General features: G+C 41.2%; 1 protein-coding gene across 4 annotated transcripts in view; it reads right to left on the bottom strand.

The window, feature by feature from the left end:
- The window catches only part of cemip (cell migration inducing hyaluronidase 1), a 158,979-nt gene that overhangs the window by 69,015 nt on the left and 65,501 nt on the right, over nt 1-24,463 (bottom strand). For all 4 annotated transcript variants that reach the window (XM_084923324.1, XM_084923315.1, XM_084923333.1 and 1 more), the window contains exons 3-8: nt 18,230-18,367; nt 16,124-16,262; nt 14,863-15,099; nt 13,211-13,390; nt 4,661-4,731; nt 4,425-4,520 (exon numbers count right to left, since the gene is read on the bottom strand). In XM_084923324.1, the coding sequence (XP_084779450.1) occupies nt 4,425-4,520; nt 4,661-4,731; nt 13,211-13,390; nt 14,863-15,099; nt 16,124-16,262; nt 18,230-18,367 (861 nt within the window). The remainder of the gene's footprint in view (nt 1-4,424; nt 4,521-4,660; nt 4,732-13,210; nt 13,391-14,862; nt 15,100-16,123; nt 16,263-18,229; nt 18,368-24,463) is intronic.

Raw genomic sequence — 24,463 nt, 5'->3', positions numbered from 1 at the left:
TCTTCTTCATGTCCAGAGTTATCCTACAGACTACTATCTGATGCTGACTAGCTACATTGTTGCCTGACAGCAGCTTGCAGTCTCCTGTCTCTTTGAGATTGCACCTTCTGTCCACCTGTATGCACCGTTATCCACTCTTATAGGTCATTCTATGTGCCTCCCTCTTCTTAAAGTATGTTTTCAACAAAGCCATTTCTATCCTTTTTGAAAAAAATTGCTGCCATCTGTCCATCTGCATGTCTCTTTTTAACCCACCCATGAGAACCACGAGTCAGTGTACTTCAGTGCTGGTCTCAAAGCTCAGATAAATGAGGAGGGTTCTGTCAGGAAGGGCATCAGGCGTAAAATCTTGGGCAAATTAAACAAGGTGATCATAAAGAACGAGATTTCCAAACTGAACAGACTCTTGAAATTATTAAGTGCTTTGGGCAAGTTTGTGTCAGAGGAAAGACCTTTGATTCCAGATCAGACACCCTGATGGTCTTGTGTGAATTGAAGGGAACCTGATGTGGTGTAAGTCTTCTTTCTGAGGTGCATCTTTGTGAGGAAGCAGAGCTCTGGCCCTTATTTTTTCATAAGAAACTGCCACTCCTGATGAAGACTTTAATAAACGGCTGAAAGAGCTATTGACACCTAAATGAAGGACTATGGACGACCCTGAAGCTCTGCTGACTACTACTCAACTACCTACTAACTCTACCTATTTAGCACACCAATATATTGCCGATGTATATCCTCTGTGTGGGTAGTGGTAGGTGTTGCGTAATAGAGACGTGTTTGCATATTGGGAAGCGATTGTTTCTCTGTTTCTTAGTCCTACCCACACAGATTTAATGTAGCTTTTTCCTGAGCAAGACGGGATAATGTTGCACACCTCTGTTTCACCAACGCCTTTTCTCTGTCTGCACGATCTGACTGGAGAGACATTATGTAGCACAAACATTGTTTTCCCACTGATGAGGCATTAACATAGCTTATTGACACAGCAAATATAGTCTTTGTCAGCAATACGTTGCTGCACTTTGTTTGATTGAACACAGTTTACTGACTATATTCGTCTGTAACACCAATGCTGCAGCAACAGAGGTTGGAGTCGAGATACTGAGTCTATACTCCAAGCAGGAGGGGGAGATGGGCTGTTTATTTGTATATTTGTCCCTACAAAATACTTTTGACAGCAGAAAATGTTACTGCCTGTTGGTGAGGTGAGCAGCTAATTAGCAAAGCAACCAGACTGTAAGATGATAGTAGCTAACACAGCCTGGCCTGGAAGATGGACAGCAATCAAGCAATGCTCAGAGTATCCTGGGGATGCCCAGGATTTGTCTGGGTGTGTTTATTGTATCTCACCACACTGCATAGATACCTACAAAGCATACCAGGTTCTAGTTGGAATTTAATATTTCCTTGTAATAATATTGTTACATGTTCTGCCTTGTAGTTGCACTAAGCTGTAGTGTGAATCTTAAACACAGAAGTCCTTCAGATATGAAGTAGTTTTTTATTATAGCACAATGTTTCATTGCAACACATGTGCAGGACATTTACTGGTCAGACGCTGCCACAACTACCTCTGTGTGTCTGCAGTGCAACAATAGTACCCAGTGTCGATAACATAAGCCAGTCTGCCTGAAACAAAAGCGTGAAGATTTTGCTTGTGTTAGCTATGTTGCACCCCGGCAACCTGTAACAATATAACAGTTTGATGGAAAATGTTTCTATGTTTTAAAAAACATGGAGCATAGAGACTGTCTTTCATTCTAGTGTATGCCATGTGGCTACAGCCAAGATAACTGCTAAGATGTAGCACAGCAACAGCCCCACAGCATGTAACAGCAGATAACTAGAACTTACCAGGAGGACAGTGTTGTGATCACAGGAGTGTATTAAAGTGATGTTTTTCCTTCTCTTAACTGCTAACAAATGTCATGTGTTGCTGGCTTCATGACCACAGCTACTTCTACATCTTGCTCTGTTCTGTGAATGCTTCCATTTCGGTCACATGTGGGAATTCTTCCATTTTACAGCAGTTTCTAATGTCTTCAATGTCCACGTCGCTTTTGTTATGTTCCCAAAATCTATAGTGTGTAATTCATTTAAACGTTCAAATTACACATAACCAGGCTAAGTTAGCGATCGTACAATTAGTAAGTAGTAATGAACAATGGTTTGTTTTTTTGTGTTTTTACATACAGTAGCTTGCAAAAGTATTCGGCCCCCTTGAACTTTTCCACATTTTGTCACATTACAGCCACAAACATGAATCAATGTTATTGGAATTCCACGTGAAAGACCAACACAAAGTGGTGCACACGTGAGAAGTGGAACGAAAATCATACATGATTCCAAACATTTGTTACAAATAAATAACTGCAAAGTGGGGTGTGCGTAATTATTCAGCCCCCTTTGGTCTGAGTGCAGTCAGTTGCACATAGACGTTGCCTGATGAGTGCTAATGACTAAATAGAGTGCACCTGTGTGTAATCTAATGTCAGTACAAATACAGCTGCTCTGTGACGGCCTCAGAGGTTGTCTAAGAGAACATTGGGAGCAACAACACCATGAAGTCCAAAGAACACACCAGACAGGTCAGGGATAAAGTTACTGAGAAATTTAAAGCAGGCTTAGGCTACAAAAAGATTTCCCAAGCCTTGAACATCCACGGAGCACTGTTCAAGCCATCATTCAGAAATGGAAGGAGTATGGCACAACTGTAAACCTACCAAGACAAGGCCGTCCACCTAAACTCACAGGCCGAACAAGGAGAGCGCTGATCAGAAATGCAGCCAAGAGGCCCATGGTGACTCTGGACGAGCTGCAGAGATCTACAGCTCAGGTGGGGGAATCTGTCCATAGGACAACTATTAGTGGTGCACTGCACAAAGTTGGCCTTTATGGAAGAGTGGCAAGAAGAAAGCCATTGTTAACAGAAAACCATAAGAAGTCCCGTTTGCAGTTTGCCACAAGCCATGTGGGGACACAGCAAACATGTGGAAGAAGCTGCTCTGGGCAGATGAGACCAACATGGAACTTTTTGGCCAAAATGCAAAACGCTATGTGTGGAGGAAAACTAACACTGCACATCACTCTGAACACACCATCCCCACTGTCAGATATGGTGGTGGCAGCATCATGCTCTGGGGGGGCTTCTCTTCAGCAGGGACGGGGAAGCTGGTCAGAGTTGATGGGAAGATGGATGGAGCCAAATACAGGGCAGTCTTGGAAGAAAACCTCTTGGAGTCTGCAGAAGACTTGAGACTGGGGCGGAGGTTCACCTTCCAGCAGGACAACAACCCTAAACATAAAGCCAGGGCAACAATGGGATGGTTTAAAACAAAACATATCCATGTGTTAGAATGGCCCAGTCAAAGTCCAGATCTAAATCCAATCAAGAATCTGTGGCAAGATCTGAAAACTGCTGTTCACAAACGCTGTCCATCTAATCTGACTGAGCTGGAGCTGTTTTGCAAAGAAGAATGGGCAAAGATTTCAGTCTGTAGATGTGCAAAGCTGGTAGAGACAGACCCTAAAAGACTGGCAGCTGGAACTGCAGCAAAAGGTGGTTCTACAAAGTATCGACTCAGGGGGCTGAATAATTACGCACACCTCACTTTGCAGTTATTTATTTGTAACAAATGTTTGGAATCATGTCTGATTTTCGTTCCACTTCTCACGTGTGCACCACTTTGTGTTGGTCTTTCACCTGGAATTCCAATAACATTGATTCATGTTTGTGGCTGTAGTGGATGAACCAAAAAGGTAAAAATTGACATGGTCTTAGATGAATTCTGGTTTATCATTATTCTCTGTTTGGTTCTTAGATTTAGTTGCTTACACTTTTCCTCTTCATGTATTTTATCACTACTTTGAAACTTTAAGTTCACTTTGTATTTCTGGCTATAACAAACTTGTTGCCATTGAATATGTGTCTAACTACCCGGTAGCTAACATTCTCTCTTTTTTTCTCAAGCATTCAAGGTTTATTCAGGTTTGGAGTTTATTTTTCTCACTTTTGAAGGTTTAACCACTGAACATTTTTTGTCAGTGTCTCATCTGGGATGTGAACTCATGCCCCCCACACCACTTCATTATTCAATGAAGATATATATGTATATGGTATAACTAGCAAGGTAAAGAGCACTGGAAACAGGAATGCCCTGCTCTTTAAGGGAAAAGGTTCTGTTCATATTAGTGCACCAGTAAAACCTGTTGCTTTGGCTGCCCCTATTCTTTGGGTACCATTGTGGTTAAATCCAAATGACTTCTGCGGCATTTATTTTGGATGGCAGTGTGTCCCTGATAAACACTAAGTGGCGTTTAACACCTTGAGAGACACTGAGGCGCTGCATACTTTTGTCTGTGTATCTGTTCTCCCATTCTTTTCAGAAAGAAACACTGGTGTTGCTATGTGTCAGCAGAGTTACCTTGGACCCACTGGCTGCTGGCGGTGACGGTGAAATGCTCCCCAAAACTTGACTGAAAAACTCGAGCGCTCCGGGCCTCTGAAGACGCCTTAGTCCCTGTTACAACAAATGCTGTTAGTGCTGTAACATAAAACTTGCTGGGTTTTCTGGATGAAAAATGCTTTGATCATGTCATATCCCATTAAAATCATGCTAGCGGCAGGGTTCGGTTTTTAAAAAAAAAAAAAGATTCCTACCTTGATAGACAGCAGTGTCCTCCACAACAGAAGACACATCACCTTTTGTCACTATAAAGGTCCAGGGATGCCTGTAGATAACAAAAAAAAGCATATGAAGAAAGAAGCCAGAAAATGGTAGTAAATCAGACAGATGAAAGCAGTAGAACGAGGGCAGAGAGTGGAATGAAAAAATGTACAGAAGGCACAGAAAGAACAGAAGCGAGAGATGAAATGAATAAGAAATGAAGCTGAGCCAGAAGCAAAACAAGAAAAGGACATCAAGAGCAGAATAACAAGTGAAAAGTGATCGGAAAAGTGATCACACACACACACACAAACACACACCTTCACATGGGAAAAGGACTGACATATTTCTAAGTGTCAAAAATAAAAAGTGACTGGCAAGAGTGAGAGGTTCCCAGAATACATCCTTCATAATACCACATCCTGTCAGGGACAAACAAACGGCAGCTCTGTGTTATTGTGCATGATGTTTCTTTGGACTAAAGAAGTGTCTTTCTCCTGTGGAATTGGCTTCTCTTCTGAGTATCGGTGCATGTCAATTAAGGCATTACTGTCAGTTGTGCAATGTAGCTGGGTTGCAAGAACTTGCGAGTCAAACTCTGTTAATAGCCCACCTGCTGCAGGAGGTGATGCAGCCTCACCTGCAGGAGGGCGTGAGGTAGTCACAGGAGTCACTGCTGAGGCATAGCTGGAGGCTCAGCTGGAGGCAGACTTGAGCTTGGTTAAAGAGCTGATACTGAAGGGACCATAAACTGTCTGGACTAAGAACTGCCAATAATGATTTTTCTTTTCACAGGTTCAGCGTGTGCCATGTTGCAGAACCCAAAGTTTTCAAATCTTGTTTCAAGATTCAACAAGACCAATATTGCTGAAATAATGCTGTCATTGTGCTGATAGCTCAACTCAACTGTGAATGCAACTGCATTTGCATTCACAAGATGAGGTTCTCTCAGAAGTAGTGACAGCAAGGGAATGACTTCTGAAACTAAAACATGTTGATCTCTCTCTTGTAACTACAGGGCATTAATAAAGAACCCAATCATGGTCCAGCCTGCCTCCTTTATGCACAGTGACCTCTTTCTGAGAAGAATTAAATAAGATTTTATTTATATAGCACCAAATCACAACAACAGTCGCCTTAAGGCGTTTTATACTGTAAGGTAAAGACCCCACAATAATACATACAGAGAAAACCCCAACAGTCAGATGAGCAAGCGCTTTGGTGACAGTGAGAAAGAAAAACTCCTTTTTAACAGGAAGAAACTTCCAGCAGAACCAGGCTCAGTGAGGGGCGGGGCCATCTGCTGTGATTGGTTGGGGGTGAGGGGATGGAAACAAGACAAAAGACAGGCTGTAGAAGAGAGCTAGAAAATAATTATAACTCATAATTCAATGTAGAGTGGTGTATAAACAATTGGTGAGTGAAAAAAAGGGTAAGAGCTGGTTTAACAGAAGGGGGCCTGAAAGCTGGAGGCTCTGCCTCCTATTTTAAAATACTCTAGGAACAACAAGTAAGCCTGCAGTACGAGAGTGAAGTGCTCTAATAGGGTGATATGGTACTACAAGGTCATTAAGATAAGATGGGGCCTGATTATTTAAGACCTTGTATGTGAGGAGCAGGATTTTGAATTCTGGATTTAACAGGAAGCCAATGAAGGGAAGCCAAAACAGGAGAAATATGCTCTCTCTTTCTAGTCCCTGTCAGGACTCTTGCTGCAGCATTTTGGATTAGCTGAAGGCTTTTCAGGGAGTTTTTAGGACATCCTGATAATAATGAATCACAGTCGTCCAGCCTAGAATAAATCCACAAGATATGATGTTGAGACAGGATTTTAGAGATTTTAGAATTTGTTCAATATGCACATTGAAGGACATATCCTGGTCAAAAAACTCCAAGATCCCTCATGGTGTTATTGCAGGCCAAGGTTTTTCTATCCAGAGTAAGTATCTGGTTAGATACCATGTTTTTAAGATTTTCATAGTCGAGTATAATAACCTACAATAACCAGTTTTATCTGAATTTAGAAGCAGAAAGTTAGCGGCCATCCAGGTCTTTATGTCTTTAAGACATTCCTGCAGTTGGTGTCTGTTAATGACTTCATGGATCGATAAAAGTGGGTATCATGTGCATAGCAGTGTAAATGTATGCTACGCCTTCCAATGATACTGCCTAAGGGAAGCATGTATAATGTAAACAGAATTGGTCCTAGCACTGAACCCTGTGGAACTCCATAATTAACCTCAGTGTGTGAAGAGGACTCTCCATTTACATGCACAAATTGGAGTCTATTAGATAGATATGATACAAACCACTGCAGCACAGTACCTGTAATACCTACAGCATGTTCTAATCGCTCTAATAGGATATTATGGTCGACAGTATCGAACGCTGCACTGAGGTCTAGCAGGACAAGCACAGAGATGAGTCCACTGTCAGAGGCCATAAGAAGATCATTTGTAACCTTCACTAAAGCTGTTTCTGTGCTGTGATGAGCTCTGAAACCTGACTGAAACTCTTCAAATAAACCATTCCTCTGCAGATGATCTGTTAGCTGTTTGACAACTACTCTTTCAAGGATGTTTGATATGAAAGGAAGGTTGGAGATTGGCCTATAATTAGCTAAGACTGCTGGGTCTAGAGATGCTTTTTGAGTAAAGGTTTAACTACAGCCAGCTTGAAGGCCTGTGGTACATAGCCGATTATTAGAGATAGGTTGATCATATTTAAGATCGAAGAATTAATTAATGGCAGGACTTCTTTGAGCAGTTTTGTAGGAATGGGGTCTAAAAGACACGTTGATGGTTTGGAGGAAGTAATTATTGAAGTTAACTCAGAAAGATCAATTGTAAAAAAGACTAAATAAATATCAATAATATTGAAAGCAGCTGTACGTAATGTTCCATCTGTTAGATAGTTATGAGCAATTTTTTCTCTAACAGTTAAAATTGTATTTGGGAAGAAGTTCATGAAGTCATTACTAGTGAGCGTTAAAAGAATGGTTGGGTAAACAGAGCTCCGACAGTTTGTGGGGCTACAATGCTGAAGAGAAATCTAGGGTTGTCTTTATTTTCTTCAATCATTGATGAATAAGGAGGTGACACTTTTTTAGATGGTTTATAGAGATTCTTGAGGTCCTATAAGTTGGGAGGTGGGGCAGGACCCAAAGTTTCCCAGTAGGAGATTGTCCAAAGCACCACACTGCCTTCGCTGGTTTGCCTTCTTCCTATAGTGCATCCTGACGCTGGGTGTTCCCTAGGTAAGTGATACTCATGCACCCGGTCCACTTCTGATGCTCGCTTGCAAATTGTTGGTGTTTTCAGTGGTGGACAGAGGTGAGCATGGGCACTCTGTCTCGTCTGCAGCTATGCCATATCAAACAAACTGCATTCTGACACCTTTCACCAAGAACCAGCATGAACTTTTTCAGCAATTTGAGCTGTGATAGCTCATCTGTTGGATATGACCACACTGACCCTCACTCTTGGCCTCACTCCATCTATGACGCTGTTGCTGGTTCACCACTGCTCCATTAAGGACCAATTTTGATAGATACTGACCACTGCAGACCAAGAACAGCCCACAAAAACTGGGGTGTCTTAGCATGGAGAGTGAGATGTTTGGACTCTACTGCAGCAAGGATAGCATTGTCACTCATGTCACTGTTTATTTATTTAACCATTTGAAATCATGTACGTTTTCTCCCAGGATCCTTCTACTTGACTTGAACAGAATGATTTATATAATAAAAACAGTTATCATATGGTGATGGACTGCTGTGGGCAAGCCCAACAAACAAAAACACAATGACGTCCTACCTCACCCCATACAAGCTGAGGCCGATTGATGTTTATTTTTGTATTTCTTCAGTTTCCAAATAATCAAACTAGCAGTTGCTTGTTTCACTTCTCACCAAGCTTTTTGCTGCTGGTTTTTTAGCCCATTCCAGCTTTGTGCAGATCTACAGTCTCACTCCTGACATCCTTTGACAGCTCTTTGGTCTTGCCCATAGTGATGTAGAGGTTGAAATAGAAGAAACTGATTTTGTGGATGGTGGTACTTTATACACATAATAAGTTGAGATCAGGAGTATCTGTAATTGATTAACTGTAATCTGTGATACCCAGCCAACCTAAGGTTTGGCTGGGTTGTAGGGGATCAAATATTTATTTTACCCACTGACGTGCAAATCAATTCATAACTTTTGTATTTTTCTGGATTTCTTGCTGATATTCTGTCTCAATGAAACTACAATAGAAAATTCCTGTTTCGTTCTATGGAAGTGAGCAAACTTACAAACTCTGCAGGGCATTTGGGTAATTATTGTTCCTTTGTTAGTATGTCTAAGGAGCTTTGACTCAGAACCTTCACAGACATTTGTTAGTATGGTTGTACCATTTGTTTGGTGCAGTTTTTATACATATAAAATGATTCTATTTTAAAAATATCAAATTACTTTGGACAAATTAAAAGTGGACATTTTTAAGAAAACAATTGGGTTGGTATTTACACCTTAAAGCCCATCTGAACATGCTGATTTACTTAAATTGATTTTTATGGAGCAAATAAGCATTGTGTTGCTGTATTTCTGCATGCTACCACAAGTACTGCTGTGACAGCTGCAGTAAAGATATGCAAATGACATAACTGAAAATGTATTGCAGAGTCTCATAAATTCCAGCTTATTAAAATGTCTCTGGGTGCACCACAAATTACACAGCCTCTCTCTCCTGATGACACCAGTGTCTGCCTGTTTGGCAATAGTGTAAGGAGAGCCGGCGACAAGAGTCGTTAGGCAGGAATCCCTCTGTCGCCTCAACACTGCTCCGATCCATTTAGCCCGTCCTCCACAGCATCCACAACTGTGGAAGAAAGTGCAAATTGGCAAAGGAATGTTAACTTGTGTCTCTGTCCTCAAGTCATTTATAAAACCCTCTCAGTGTTTCCCGGGTCTCATCTGCAGCATTCATTTTCATAACGCTGCACGGCTCAGGGGCTAACCACAGGGCCTGCACTGCCAACATTAACCAACATCTCCTCTCAGCCCACAACAAGGCAGCTGACATTACAACTAACAAACACGGTGCAAAGCACAATCGCACAGGCCTGTATTTTACCATGCAAAGTCACCTTTCTTTTCTTTTTCTCAAAAACAGAAGAGCACAGTAGTGTTGTTTGAAAAATGTCTCAGTTTACAAGTATGAACACTAATGTTAGAAAATCGGAGACCTCAACAGTCGTTTGGTCGTAATTCATGATTCAGTTTCCATTTCCCATGCATAATACACACTGACACAGTGAGTGCAGCATAACTTCACACAGTGCTCTTAGCTTCCACAGCTTCCATAATATGTAAATGTGTGTCTTTTAATCAGCACACGTATGCACATTTAGCGTTTGTAGTAGGTATGTCAAACCCACTTTACCTGAATGACAGACTGGACTGGAGGACCAACAGTGATGCTGTGTACAGGAAGGAGATGAGCAGACACGCCGTTCTAAGGACACTCAGATCCTTTAATGTGTCCAGCATCATGTTGGAGATCTTCTACCGAGCTGTGTTAGTAAGTGCTGTTTACTCTGCTGTTGTCTGCTGAAGGGCAAAATCGGTGCCAGAGATGCCGCAGGATCAAAAAACTAATCCACAAGGCTGGAAGCATCAGTGGTCAGAATTTACAGGCATTTGTCAGTGAGGGTCAGGGGTCACTGAACAAACTCCTTTTCTATCACGGACAACACACCCACTCCACTCCACACTACTGAATAAGCACAGGTCCTTCTCCTCAGACTAATTCAACCATAAAGAACGCTTCACTCTGACCGTTCTCTGTAAAGCTATATAATAACTCTTCATTCTTTCACAGGTGAACACACCTTTCAGGCAGAAGGTCCCAAACATATCTGATGTTTATAGTCTACATATTATTTACTACTATACTATACTACTATTATTTCTCCATTTTTTATGAGTGTATAAATTCCTACAGTATCTCATAGTGCATGGTCCTTACAAGGCGCTCGTGGTACTTTTATTCTAAATGTGTTGTTTTTTGTTTATTGTACAGTTTTTTAAAATCAACAACCTTTCACCTTCCACCACCTGAGGCACAGCCACCGATCTTAGATAAGTGCATAACATTTGAGTCAAAGCACGTTTTCTCAAATGGTGGTAAACTGAACTGAACTTGTCTGTATGCTACTTATAAACCATAATGAACAAATCTAAATCGTAATATTTTGCTCTTGTCAGCAGGTAGACTTGAAACACAGCTAAAAATGGTCTGCCTGAAACAGTGAATGTGAAAGCCGTTTAGTTTAATGTAAATCTGGAAAAATACACTACCAGTAAAAAGTTTAAGAACATCCCAATTTTTCCAGTTTTTTTTAATTGCAATTCACGTCATTCAAGTCCAATGAATAGCTTGAAACGGTACAAAGGTAACTGGTGAAATGCCAGAGCTTAAGTTAAGGTTAACCCAAACTGAATATAATGTATATTTCAGAATTATACAAAAAGGCCTTTTTCAGGGAACAAAACATGGGTTAACTATTTAAAGCTGTTCTGCAGCAATGGAGGTTGATCAAGCTTTGAAAGCTGTTGTGCTACTAATTCCTACAGGTGTTCCAACTTTTCTGGATTACTTACAGCCCCTCTGTCTGCATAAAAGCAGTGTTGGCTTGGAGCACACCGTGGTATCATACCCTCGTGAGCATCTGTTGAACAGTATTGTACTGCAGAAAGTAGCGTGTTGCTAAAACAATGGTGAGAAAAAGGCAATTAACAATGGAAGAGAGACAGACCATCATCCGGGGCTGTTTTGCTAGATCCAGGGTCGGTGACTTGTACAGAGTGAGAGGCACCCTGAACCAAAACAGCTACCACAGCATTCTGCAGCACCATGCAGTACCCTCTGGTGTGCGCCTACAGCAAGACGACCCAAAACACAAGTCCAAGCTATGACAGAACTACCTCAGGAAAAAAGAACAAGATGGTGAGCTTGAAAACATGGAGTGGCAGCACAGTCTCCAGACCCATCGAGCTGGTTTGGGATGAAGTGGACAGAAGACTGAAAGCAAAGCAGCCTACAACGTCCACATTTATGGGAAGTTCTGCAATAGATATGGGAAGAACGTTCTGAAGAATATTTGATTTCTATTTTAGAAAGAATGCCACAGGTGTGTTCAGCTGTTATAGCTGCCAAAGGTGTCTACTTTGATGAGTCAAAAGTTTAGAATACATTCGATGATTTCTTTTTTAACTCCCATTGCTTATTTGTACTGTGCTTTCATTTAAGAGTGCAGTGAGACATTAAACTGCATAATTTTCAATAAAAAACTGGAAAAATGGGGGTGTTCTAAAACTTTTGACCGGTAGGAAACTCAGTAGGAAACAAAGACGAACACTGTCTGCTCTCCCATGGCACATTATTCTCTAAATGATCAAGAAGATCAGATATAAAAGTACAAGTCTTCCAATCAGGAGTTGCTGCAGCAGACTGCAGTTGTCTCTTAGAAAACAAATTTCTTTGTTTCCAATATTTCTCAGCTTTTTAAAGTTATATTTTAGATTGTTATTTTATTAGGCCCATTTTATCACTGTCTTGCAATCGATTGCAAGAAAAAGAAAAGTGGCCAGTGTTAGTTTGCCTAACAAATATTACCCTTGACATAGTTTGTAGAAAATCATTAATCACCAAGAGATCCCCAAAAGCTTCAGGCATTAATTAGAGAAAAGGACAACTATTCAAGGTGCTTCACCTGAGGTTCTAACATTTTCTCATTAAATCAAAACAGTCAATGAAATGAATGCTCTGGACAATACTGTGCTGAGAGCTCAAAAACACATTTCTTTCCTGACACGGTTTGAGCTCAGAAGTTTACACACACTCCTCAGGGACAAGAGAATTTGTATCATTTTGAATATGCTTTGGTAGAATTGGGGGAGTTTATTTAAATGAATCAACTTCCTGTGACACACCTGGCTTTTAAATTTAGTCCACAAATTTTCAATAAGATTGATGCCAGATCAACTCCAGAAGCTTAGCATCAGCCTGGTTTATCCATTCCAGCACTAGTTCTGATATGTGTTTGGGATTATTGGGCCTCGTGTACTTATATTTGCATGGACATATTCTTACCCTGAGCTAAAATGAGTTTGCACACACAATTAAATCCATTGAGTCCCATCAAACAAATCCTTTTAGTGTTCGCAAAAAGGAACTATCAGTTGTGGTCATTTATGTTTAGTAACGAGAAGCTAATAGGCCTTGGTCTTGTCAAGTTATAAGACACCGTAGAACTCCAGCAACGCTTTAAGTGAATGTTTGTATATATTTGAGCCTATATGTATACTTTTGAATGTGTAAAGCCATTAAAGACTTGTGTACTGTACAATCATTCCACCCTGGAATAATAACAATTCAAAGAAATCATCAAAAGCCCCAAAACGACCACGAGCGATATCTTTTATTTCAGAAAGGCAAAATCACAGGTTCGGTTACAGAGGTTAATGGACTTCATTTTAAAATTGTGTTTCAATAGCCTACCGAAAGCCGAGACTCCTGATGTGTTTGCTGCCAAGCCTGGATATACTCTTCTTAGCGGAGTCCTCCAAGTTGTTGGAGCCCTCGTCATTGACCATCATCGCCAGTATGAGCCCAGGCTTTATGCCATCGACATATTTTGCAAGGCGATAACTCTCGTTTTTGCTGCGGTACGTGTCAAACCTGTGAGAATGATACAGAGATTAAGAGAGAGACAGATAAAAGAAGAAAAGCACCAAATTCTTACGCCTTCTGTTCAGGGGACTTTTGAAAGCTGTGCTATTTTGCAAACAGTCTGCCATCACGAGATGACATGGAGAACACGAGTTATTTTGCACACTTGCCACTTTGCATTTTTTGCTTCAGAGGGATTCACAGCTTGAATGAATCTCTGACGCATTTTTACTTGTAATTTAATGGTGTAAAACAAAGTTTAAAAACCTAACCAATAATGGTTCAGTCACGCTTGAGTAAAAATTGAATTGGCATTCTCCTTGTAACTAGAATAAAACTAGGAGAGTTATGACTGCATTTCTTTTTTGACAACTGATTTTAAGTAGCTGCTGCAAACATTTATACCCCTATGTACAGGTAAGTCTGCCGAGCGCCTCTCTCATTTTGCAGTAAAATCGCTGTCCTGCAGACTTTAGCTCTAGGAGACTTTAGCTTTCTGGCACCTTGTTTGTGGAACCAGCTCCCAGTTTCAGAAGACAGACATCCTCTCTACTTTTAAGAGTTGGCTTGAAAATTTCCTTTTTGATGAAGCCCATGGTTAGGGATGGATTAGTGACCTTAAACCCTGGACCCGGTTTCTTCTTTATTCATCTCTGGCTTTCTTTCACAACATGTCTTTTTCCTGCCTTCCTCGCTTCACCCTCGACCACTCACACATCCCCTCCATGAGCCTTATTCTGCTGGAGGTTATAGCCTGTTAAAAGGCAGTTTTTCTTTCCCACTGTCACCAAGTGCTTGACTTGTTTCATTGTTCTCTGTAGGTTGACTGTGGTTGTGATTTGGACCTATATAAATAAAACTGAATCTAATTGAATTCAAGGACAGTAACTGTGGTCTTTATTCATCAATGTCACCACCAAACATGAAAATCCTTGTCACTGTATAGAAAAAGAAACTGTTTCAGCCTTTCTGACTGCCAAAGTGCATTTCTGTGACAGTAATGGCAGTTGGTAAGACTTCACTCATGAAATGAGAATTTTTAGATGTTATGTTTTAGCATAAAATGTCCGTTGTAAATGACACTTTTGAAATAAATGTTACTAAAGAGTCAGGATAAATGACCCTTTAGTACCTGCTTACTTTGGAACAACTGACATTCACTGGTAACAATCTCTCTTCGAAAGAGGGCTGACACTAATATTGCTCAATAATATATTTATGTCACTTTACTGGACCTATTGACCTAATGGCTGAATAGATGTTATTATTAATGAAAGGATATTAAGCATGTCAGTGATTTCTAAATGTAATATCCGTCTGTAAAACACCGTTAGATTTATTAAGAGCACATTTGTCTACTTCATTACAACCCTTCATTAGAAGCTTATTATCTGCCAGTTACCAGATCATTACTTCTCTAATTAAGTCTCCAGATTTTACTGCAGCTCTGATGCAACCCTTATGTTCAAGAGGAACTTCACCTGTCATCATGCAGCACCTCCCCTGTCTTGGGGTCGATTACGTGGATTATGATGCCTCGATTCCCCCAGCTTCTTTGGAACAGATAGTTGTTTTGACTGCTCTCTCTGGGATGGAGGGTCTTGTTGAGGAATGTCCAGGACAGCTTCCTTTCTCCGTGAATCTCCAGTGTCCCCCCAGTCCCCACGCCAATGTACTTCCTCCCAAAGTAGCTGTGCTCCTCATCGCTGTCATCCAGTCTATGGACAAGAATGGAGAATGATAAATGTTTTGACAGTATGCCAGTTTTCAAGTGGCTTTGAGACAGAGTGCACTTTAGTTAGCCTTGATGTTGGTTTATACAAACAAATTACTAGCAGAATAATTATTTAGAGTTTGTTTTCTTTCTCTTCCAAGAATTAAAAAACCCCCAAAATCTTTTATGTGTGTCAGTTTTGTTAGATAGTTGGTCTTAAGGAGAGACAGAAGAATCAAATAACACGAGAGCACAAGTCCTGTACAACAGGCTGTGACTCATGATTACTTTACTTAAAAATTAGTCTGTTAAATTAATCTAAATTAAAAAATTCCGTTAGAGTTTGTGTCTGATTAGGTGAAAACTATGCAGTCAAATTTATGAAACCTGATGAAGACAACAAAGATGGCATCAATTAATACGTTTTCATAACCATAACAAAAGAAAAAGCAGGTATTAAGTAAATGAGTAAATAGATCTTTTACTGTTTACTAACAGCAAAATGATAATAAATATTTTTTTACTAATCACAAGTAGTCTAATATGATAATGTTTGTCATTAGTTTGTGTGCAACAACAAATTCACACTATCATAACTGATAACAAAAGACAACACATTGGGATATCGAACATATTTGTTTATTACTACTGTATGTTGAGGTTGTTCTCTGTTAAAAGTTTCATTACTGGTCTTATTCTTCTGCTGTCTCATTCTACCTTCCCGTCACAGTCACGTGGCGTCGCACAAGCCTCAGCCCTGATGTGTGCGTCACAAGAATTCTCGGATGGGTCTCAGGACCAAGTCGCTCCATTTTAACCAAACCACAATCCTTTCTTTACCACTCTTGTGATTCACACTGCTACCTTCTTCCAAACAAGTATAATCACTGTTTTTTAAACACGGTGTATCCACCATTTAGTAAACGTGGTAAAAATCTTACACTTAGGTATTTACTGTTAAGAAAAAAAGTAATAACTCATTTTTAACAAATAGTGTTTTTATTCTGCTACGTTTTATAAACCCTCACCTTCCAAATAGCAAGATGGTGAGGTTGCCTTTATAAGGACAGTCTGGGCTTCCAATGTGCAGCTCCCCCTTGTTCCCAATCAGAATGTGTTTTGTCCGAAGCACTATAGGCCGGTTGGTGTCAGCAATCACCAGCTTTCCTGTGGGGAAGAGAGGAGGGTGGGTGAGTGATGAAGCCTCCTGGCAGGTCTTTCATGCCCCTGTGCCCACAAACTCCTTCTGTCTTCCTACCATTTATGGCCCTGAATTCAGGCTTTCCACACAAACACATACATGGATGTAGCTTGACAGCTATCTCTTTTACTTTGTCTGTAGTTCAATGATTTCAGCTCAGTAGTAAATAAGCATTCAGTGATACATTCTGCATGTATTACTTCTCTCAGAACGACCGTAGCCCTTTGCTTACCACATTTTTGTCATTAATTAAAATGATTTCTTTTGCACAATATACTCTATATACTTTTCACTTTTTAATTACATTCAGACCATCAAGCAATCCCACAGGGAATTGTGAAAAATGAAGAAGCTGCTAAGAAAGCAACCATCAAATACCTGCAGAGTCAGGGACAATCAGCAACTACACTCTGCCAGTAATCAGATAACCTGCTGGAACAATCAGCTGGCCAACAGAAGAGAAACAAGCCACTGACATCAAGACAAGGAAGCTCCTTACTATGCATGGAGGGTTTCACCCCAAAGCCAGCACCCTGAGTCTGTACGCTAAACACAAGAAAGGTGGCCAAGGACTAGTGGATGTCAGAACCGCTAGCAAAGATAAAACAACAAAGATCTATGAGTAAATCAGGAAGATTAATAGTGTGCTTAGTGAATATCTCAGGTAGCAGAAACGCAAGAAAGAGAAGGAGCAAGAAGAGGAAGCATCATGGAAGGACAAGCCCCTGTAAGGCTTCTCATTTGTGACCCCTGCACAGGGGCGTAATTTCCAGGGTGGTTAGGGGGGTTATGACCCCCCGAACCAATATAACCCCCCAATAAAATTATGAATTATCTTGCATAAACAGGCTGTTGATTTTCTTTACTCATTTCAGGCATTACCAGCAAAATAGTCGCATGTTTAATCATCTGGGAATTTACCCAGATTTATTTATTTATTTAGACAGAGATCTTGACCCCCCCCCAGTGTTCAGCACAAAGTTACGCTGATGCCCCTGCGTATCAAAAGCACAGGCAGTAGGAGAGCATGCTTTCCACTGAGGAGTGGTAGAAGGCCAGCAGCAGCTTCTGGTTCAAGTTACTCTTCCTCGGGACATGGAGAAAGTGCAGCTGCTGTTCTTTACCAGGGCAATGGTGTTGTGAACGAGATCAGCAGAGATGAGATCAGGTGTCCAGAAATCTGAAGGTGGAGACAGATTCCACCAGTTCCCCATTTAAAATGAGAGGGGACCAGTCCGTGTCTCCTGAAGTCCATTATAAGTTCTTTTGTTTGAAGGATATTCAGCTTCAGGCTATTTTCAGAGCAACAGCCAGACATGTTTTCCATCTCTGCCCAGTACACTGTCTCATCTCCATCACAGATGAGCCCTACCATGGTGCTGTCATCAGCATACTTGACAATGACGTTAGTTGAGGTGGGTTGGTGAGCAGTCATCGATGTACAGGGTGTATAGTAGGGGGATGAGAATGTGCTTGGACCAACTGGCAGAGTGGCAAAATTTGTTGAGCTCCTCTGAGACTGAGGCTGCAGTTGGGGTTTGGGGGGTTCTGGCGTTCAGTAACTGTAAATCCCAGTGTAGCTGCAGCCTTAGTTAGACTGAAAGACTTTTCGTGGACCATTTCAAACACAGATAAGCTATGCCCCCCTACTCCTCACCAAAACACCTCACCTACTGCTCATATTACACAGTCCAAATGTTACTTTTCTCTGGTGGGTCTGTGTTGGGTTCAGCTAAATTCAAACCACAATCCCAAACCACTGCAACTATGGGACACCTTTTGTTATCTCTGAAGCATGTAAGAATCATGGTCTCTTTCTTCTTCCTTTCTCTTGCTAGTTTTCTTCCTATGCTGAAGCTTTTCTTCACCGGTCTCCTGAAATATCACTTCAGTTTAGAGAAAGATAAAGACATGATAGATTTGTTCAGTTTACCTCCGCTGAGAATCTCAATAGAGTGGACAGTAGCTGAAGTTGTGAGAAGGACCTTCCTGCCATAACTGATCGTCACACGGTGGTCTTCACTGTGTCCTGGCATCCATGGCTGCAGTCCTGGCTCCTTATCTGGGCATACTGAATGACACAGAAAAAAACACCATTAACTTTGATCAGCTCATCAGTCAATGAGATCAGCATGTGTACATTTCACTCATGAAAAGATTTCAGAACAGTTGGTTCAGCATCATTTTTACATCCATGTTTAGGGACAAATATTGTACACTGTTATATACTGAATGTTTTTCAGTTACATTTTATAGACATCAAAAAATACAAACGTTTAAAATATACAGGTGGCCAACAAAGCAAAGGAAAATGAAATATAGAGTTTCTTAGTGCATCTTCAGTGCTCCCTAAGATTGATTGTCCTTCTTTGGTGAAGCCCAGTCTGACTTCCCTGCAGCAGAAAGAAGTGATGATGCTAGTCACAGCTGTCAGAACAAATATTGTTGTGCCCTCACATATGTGGATCACAGACTTTCATTGATTACAGATAAATATCAAATCTGAGAACTTTGTTGATTGCACCTTGTTTTTTGTATCCAACTCTGAAGCTGTGGGATCATTTCACAGAAGGACTACAAAGCTGGTGATCTTTTTAACCGCTTTTTCACTGTTGGTCACTAAAAGCAGATTATTTCATGCAAAAAGTATTAAAAACTACACTACATTACCACATTTCTTTCTGTTTTGTGCGACCGCATCTCCTCTTCATCCTCCTGTCTATGACTCACTACTGTATGTTGGTGCTTAAATGAAGGATGTCTCAGCTCCTAAAATTCACCAAGTGAAAGTGAAGTGAAAGGAAAGATGGGGCTGCAGGTGGAGCTTCAACTGTAAACGCACAAGTGTATCTTTTAGGTGTTTTTACCTTCAGTGGACGCAAGAGGCATGGCACACACAACAACACATGGTAAGAGAAGGACTTTAAACAGCTGATCCTTTTCATTTATGTTTTTTAAGTTACTTAAAATGATCAGATTTTCAGCCCATCACTGTTTCAGTGTTCAAAAATAAATTCTTGTTCATAAGAAATATGTGTCTGTCATATTTCACAATGCTTTTCTTAATTAAATTTGTCTGTCCATGTGATAACACCCATTGGAAGTCAAAAAAGAATGAAAAGGTTCTATACTAAAAGAGCCAAGCTAGGACAAGTTCTTAAAAATGCAATCAAACATGACACCACTGTAATTTAACAAATGCAATTTAATTAAATTTTACATAAGTGGATTAAGAGACAGCCCCAGGTCAGTGCCTCAGTCTTACAGCCCTTGCACATTTTTATTGGCCTAGAAAAAAAAACTTTTATATTTATATTTTTAAATATGAATGCAGTTATTATTATTGTATTTGTTACACTTTAAATCTGAAAAATAAAGACAATATGGTTTAGTACACCCCATGCCTCCTTTAGACTCCCCCATGGTTGCTGCAGATATTACTACGATTTAAAGAGGGACAGCTGCTGTCAGCCTTCAGTGAGCTGCCTATGTTAAACATTGTGTCAGACAAAGTTAACAGTTCATCTGCATATTTATTGCTCAGTGGTGGCCCCATGATCGGAAGGTTAGGGGTTCGAATCCACTGAATGGCTACCCTGAGGTACCACTGAGGAAGGTACCGTCCCTACACACTGCTCCCTGGGTGCCCAATGGCTGCCCAATGGCTGCCCAATGGCTGCCCACTGCATCACTGAATGAGTTAAATGCAGACAGGAATTTCCCCACGGGGATCTATAAAGTATACATTATTATTATTTTAACGTAATGTCTGTAGCTTTAGATTTTCCATGTATAAAACAAACAGTGGTAGATGGAGAAGCTACAAAGTTCAAAGGACTCCCGCTAGCATTTTCCCAGTAGGTTTTAATGGTAAATGGCCTGTATTTGTATAGCGCTTTTCTAGTCCCTAAGGACCCCGAAGCGCTTTACACAACCTGTCATCCACCCATTCACACACTGGTGATGGCAGCTACATTGTAGCCACAGCCACCCTGGGGCGCACTGACAGAGGCGAGGCTGCCGGACACTGGCGCCACCGGGCCCTCTGACCACCACCAGTAGGCAACGGGTGAAGTGTCTTGCCCAAGGACACAACGACCGAGACTGTCCAAGCCGGGGCTCGAACCGGCAACCTTCCGATTACAAGGCGAACTCCCAACTCTTGAGCCACGATCGCCTCATGCTCTTCACTGTTTGAGACTCAACTATGACATCATCTTTAATTCAATTCAAGTCAGTTTTATTTATACAGCCCCAAATCAAAACAGTCACCTCAAGGCACTTTATATTGTAAGGTAGACCCTACTATGAGTCTACTTTACAATATAAGATAGACTTATATGGCCTTCTTCCTCCGGTTGGCTAACCATCACCAGTTTGCTGTCTTTATCTGGAAGTGCCACAGGTAATTCTGCGGTACTTCACATAGTCTTGGTAATCGCCCCCGGAGGGTCCAGGTTTCTACCTTTGCCATGATCCTATCCGTCAGGTCAGCTGCTCTCGCACTCAATGCACCTTCAGCATCATCTATTAGAAGATGTGAATGCAGCATTACGGAAAATCCCTACTGTGACCATCGCTGCAACCAACCAGCTGATCTACAGTACCAATCCCAAGGAGATGCTCTGTCCCGACTGCTGTTCTGCATAGGCCTGAACCCCCTCTGAGAGATCATTGACAAAATTGGCTACAGATACCGACCACGGAATGGAGCAATCATCAGCCACCTCCTTTACATGGGTGACATCGATTCAATGATCCACACTAGGATCTACAGCAATGGCTTTAGAAAGTCATTCAGACTAGAGAAGTGTAGTCAGATGGCAACAAAGGGAGGGAAAGTAGTCAGAAGATACCCTGATGGGATAATAAACTGGCCAAAGTAGGAGATAGAAGCCACTGACATCAAGACAAGGGAGCTCTTTACCATGCACGGAGGGTTTCACCCTAAAACCAGCACCCTGAGACCGTATGCTAAACGAAAGAAAGGAAGCTGAGGACTAGTGAATGTCAGAACCACCATCCAGTATGAGACAACGAATATTCACAAATACATCAGGAAGATGGCCATAACTGAGCGCGTGCTTAGCGAACACCACAGGCAGCAAAAAGAAAGAAAGAAGGGGAGGAAGGAGAAGAACCATCATGGAAGGACAGGCCCCTGCACAGTATGTACCACAGGCAGATAAAAGACGTGGCTGACATCCAGAAATCCTACCAGTGGCTGGACAAAGCTGGACTGGACAGAACACATAGGCACTAATCATGGCAGGGCAGGAACCGGCACAATATACAGGAATATCTGTGCTGAGCATGGCCTGGAAGTCCTGAGGCCAAAATGGGTAAGGTCCTGTGGGACTTCAAGATACAAACAGACAAACTGGTGATGGCTAACAACCAGCAACATGGTAGTCGTGGAAAGGCATAGGAAGATGGCTGTAATGACAGATATAGCTATACTGAGTGATAGTATCATCAGGAAAAAGGAACACGAGAAGATCAACAAGTACAAGCTGAGGTGAGCTTGAGGAGATGTGCAGGTTGAATGCAACAGTGGCTCCAGCTGATCCAAGGACCAACATCCAATATTTCTGTCCAGAAGAGCGCAGTCCTAAGAACACCAGATGCAGCACAGGACCCTCAAACTCACAGGCAGCCACATCGTTTGTCAGATAGTCATAAATATGAGGTAAAGCCAAGCAGAAATCAATCGGGTACAGCTTCCAATTTCTCAACAAGCCTGTCTTTTAAAGTGGCCTCTAACTATAAGCATTAAAAAATCCAGACAGGTAAGTTGAAAGATCTTACCTGCTGTGGAGTTAATTATTCATAGCCATGAAAATAATCTTTTGTAACAGGCTGCAAACCCAGCGACATTGCTGGAAATATAGACATTAACATTACTCATGTTTTATTACACAGCCACACGGGATTGATGTTAGAGTAACAATAATCAAGTTAGGCCTGTGTGGCCTCCTACACATTGTTTCCAAGCAGCTCCCTCTTCTAAAGACGCTCAGACACTGAGTATGTCCAGTAATGCGAATTCTTCTGAAGTACATCCTGTTGTGTACTATATGGGAGAAGGCCACTTTGGCATCAGCGTCCTCTACTACATGATATTGTCAGTCACATTCTGAATCATTAAAGTCCATCTCCCATATATTTTTCAGGTCATACTGGTTATAAAACCGACAGCAAACAGCAATATTGGCAGTTGAATCCAGCTGCATTAAATGGTGAACCAGGACATAAGACTGAAATCATTCTTCATCAGTCATTCTTTGCCTGCCCACTAATCCATAGAAGAAAAAACAACTAAAAAAAAAATTCCGATTACTTCCAGTTATGCTCACGTATCATGATGTCACCAAATTCCTCAGAGTTCGAGCCGCTCATTGATATGCAGCACCATTACTAAGCCTCTAATAAAAAGTAGATCTGCATCAGATTGGGGAGCTCTTATGGTTGTGATGAGAAAGATTTTCTCTGTTTGCAGTCTGACTAAAGCTGCATTAAAAAAGAGCCATGAAGAAAGATGCAGATACGTGTGTTAAGTTTAAAGTGGAAGAACTTTTGTAATGCTTTAGGCACACTCACACACACACACACACACACACACACACACACACACACACACACACACACACACACACACACTCACACACACAATGTAGGGCCAGGATCGGCTGTGACCTTACTTGGCCCAATGCCTTTGAGATAAAGAATTCTACTTTCCCGTACAAAATCCAGGTAAACACAAGCCTGTAGTGTGTGTGTGTGTGTGTGTGTTTGTGTGTTTAGACGTCTTTGTGATACTTGTGGAGACCAACTGTCCCTTATGGGGACAAAACGCCCGTCTCATTGAGTTTGAAGACATTTTTGAGGCTCAAAATGTTGTTTTAATGTCAGGTTTAGGGTTCAGGCAAAGGGTCAGGGTTAGGCATTCTGTTCTGATGGTTAGGGTAAGCGGCTGGGGAAAGCATTATGTCAATTAGATGTCCTCACTAAGATATGAAAACGAGTGTGTGTGTGTGTGTGTGAGAGAGAGAGATTGAATGTCTTTTCTTTCTGTCCACAGGCATGTACGCAGAGTGTATGCGCATGCATATGATTATGTCATACATGTGCATGCACTGTATTTTACTATGTGTGAGGAAGGGGTTGGTGGAAATCTTTGGTTATTTAATTCAGCATCCCTAAATCATCCAATTTTGCTGCTCAGTTCAGTCAAGCCAAACAACAGCTCTCCTCTCACTGCCTCCCCCGTTCCTTCTCTCCCATTCTGGGAAATCAATCTGATGAGAAACATTAGCATCCATCAAACCTCTTTAGCTGTAAATCCACAAGTTGATAATAGTATTCTTGCAGGTGAACATCATAGATCACAGTACTTTCTGCTGATTGATTTCACTACAGCCAGCACTTGTTATTTTATCTATGTTCTGCACATCTGTTATTTTTTCTTTAAGCATGTATTTACATCCATTAGTATGCCAAAGAGGGACGGTGTCTGATGAAAGGTATGTTTTAGAAATGCTATTGTGTAGCTCACTTATATTACCACGTTACACAAAATGTTCATATTACCTGTCAGAGCCACAGAAAAAATGTCATTTCAAGTCAATTAAGAAGGTCATGATGATGAAGGAAGAAATTCTCTGGTTGCTTTTAGAGAAGGGGATGGATCAGCTGATAAAATGTTCCTACATTGACTCTGAAGAGTGGGGAAAACACTGCACAGAACAGTGCAAGCATCAGTGTCAATATCCTTTATACTGATTAAGTCAGAACTATAAATAGCATGAAATGAAAGAGCTGGGGTGGAGATGAGGTATAGCGAGTCCATGCTGACTGCAGCAGCTTCAATAGCATCCCCGAAATGGAATTTGTCAGTAGGTTATCACTCAGACAAGCTGATGTGTCCAGATTACTGGTTGACTTCTGGCCTACCACAAATATGCTCAATTGTCATGAAAATAAAGGTTTTTCTGTTGATGTATTTCATTTGGGCACCGGAGAACTGCTGTAGTCCAATACATCTTTCTGGTTACAGTCACAGTCAGGCAGACTCACAAGTAGAAAAGATTTTTGAGCTTAAATTGAAAGATTTTTCTTTAAATGAAAACAGCATGCAATTTCCAAATCCAGCTCAAAGAGAGCAACA

The sequence above is a fragment of the Perissodus microlepis genome, chromosome 1, assembly GCF_051167445.1.
Source record: "Perissodus microlepis isolate ML-2025 ecotype Zambia chromosome 1, ASM5116744v1, whole genome shotgun sequence".
NCBI classification, from domain to species: Eukaryota; Metazoa; Chordata; class Actinopteri; order Cichliformes; family Cichlidae; genus Perissodus; species Perissodus microlepis.
This window is presented reverse-complemented; position numbering and strand designations above follow the sequence as displayed.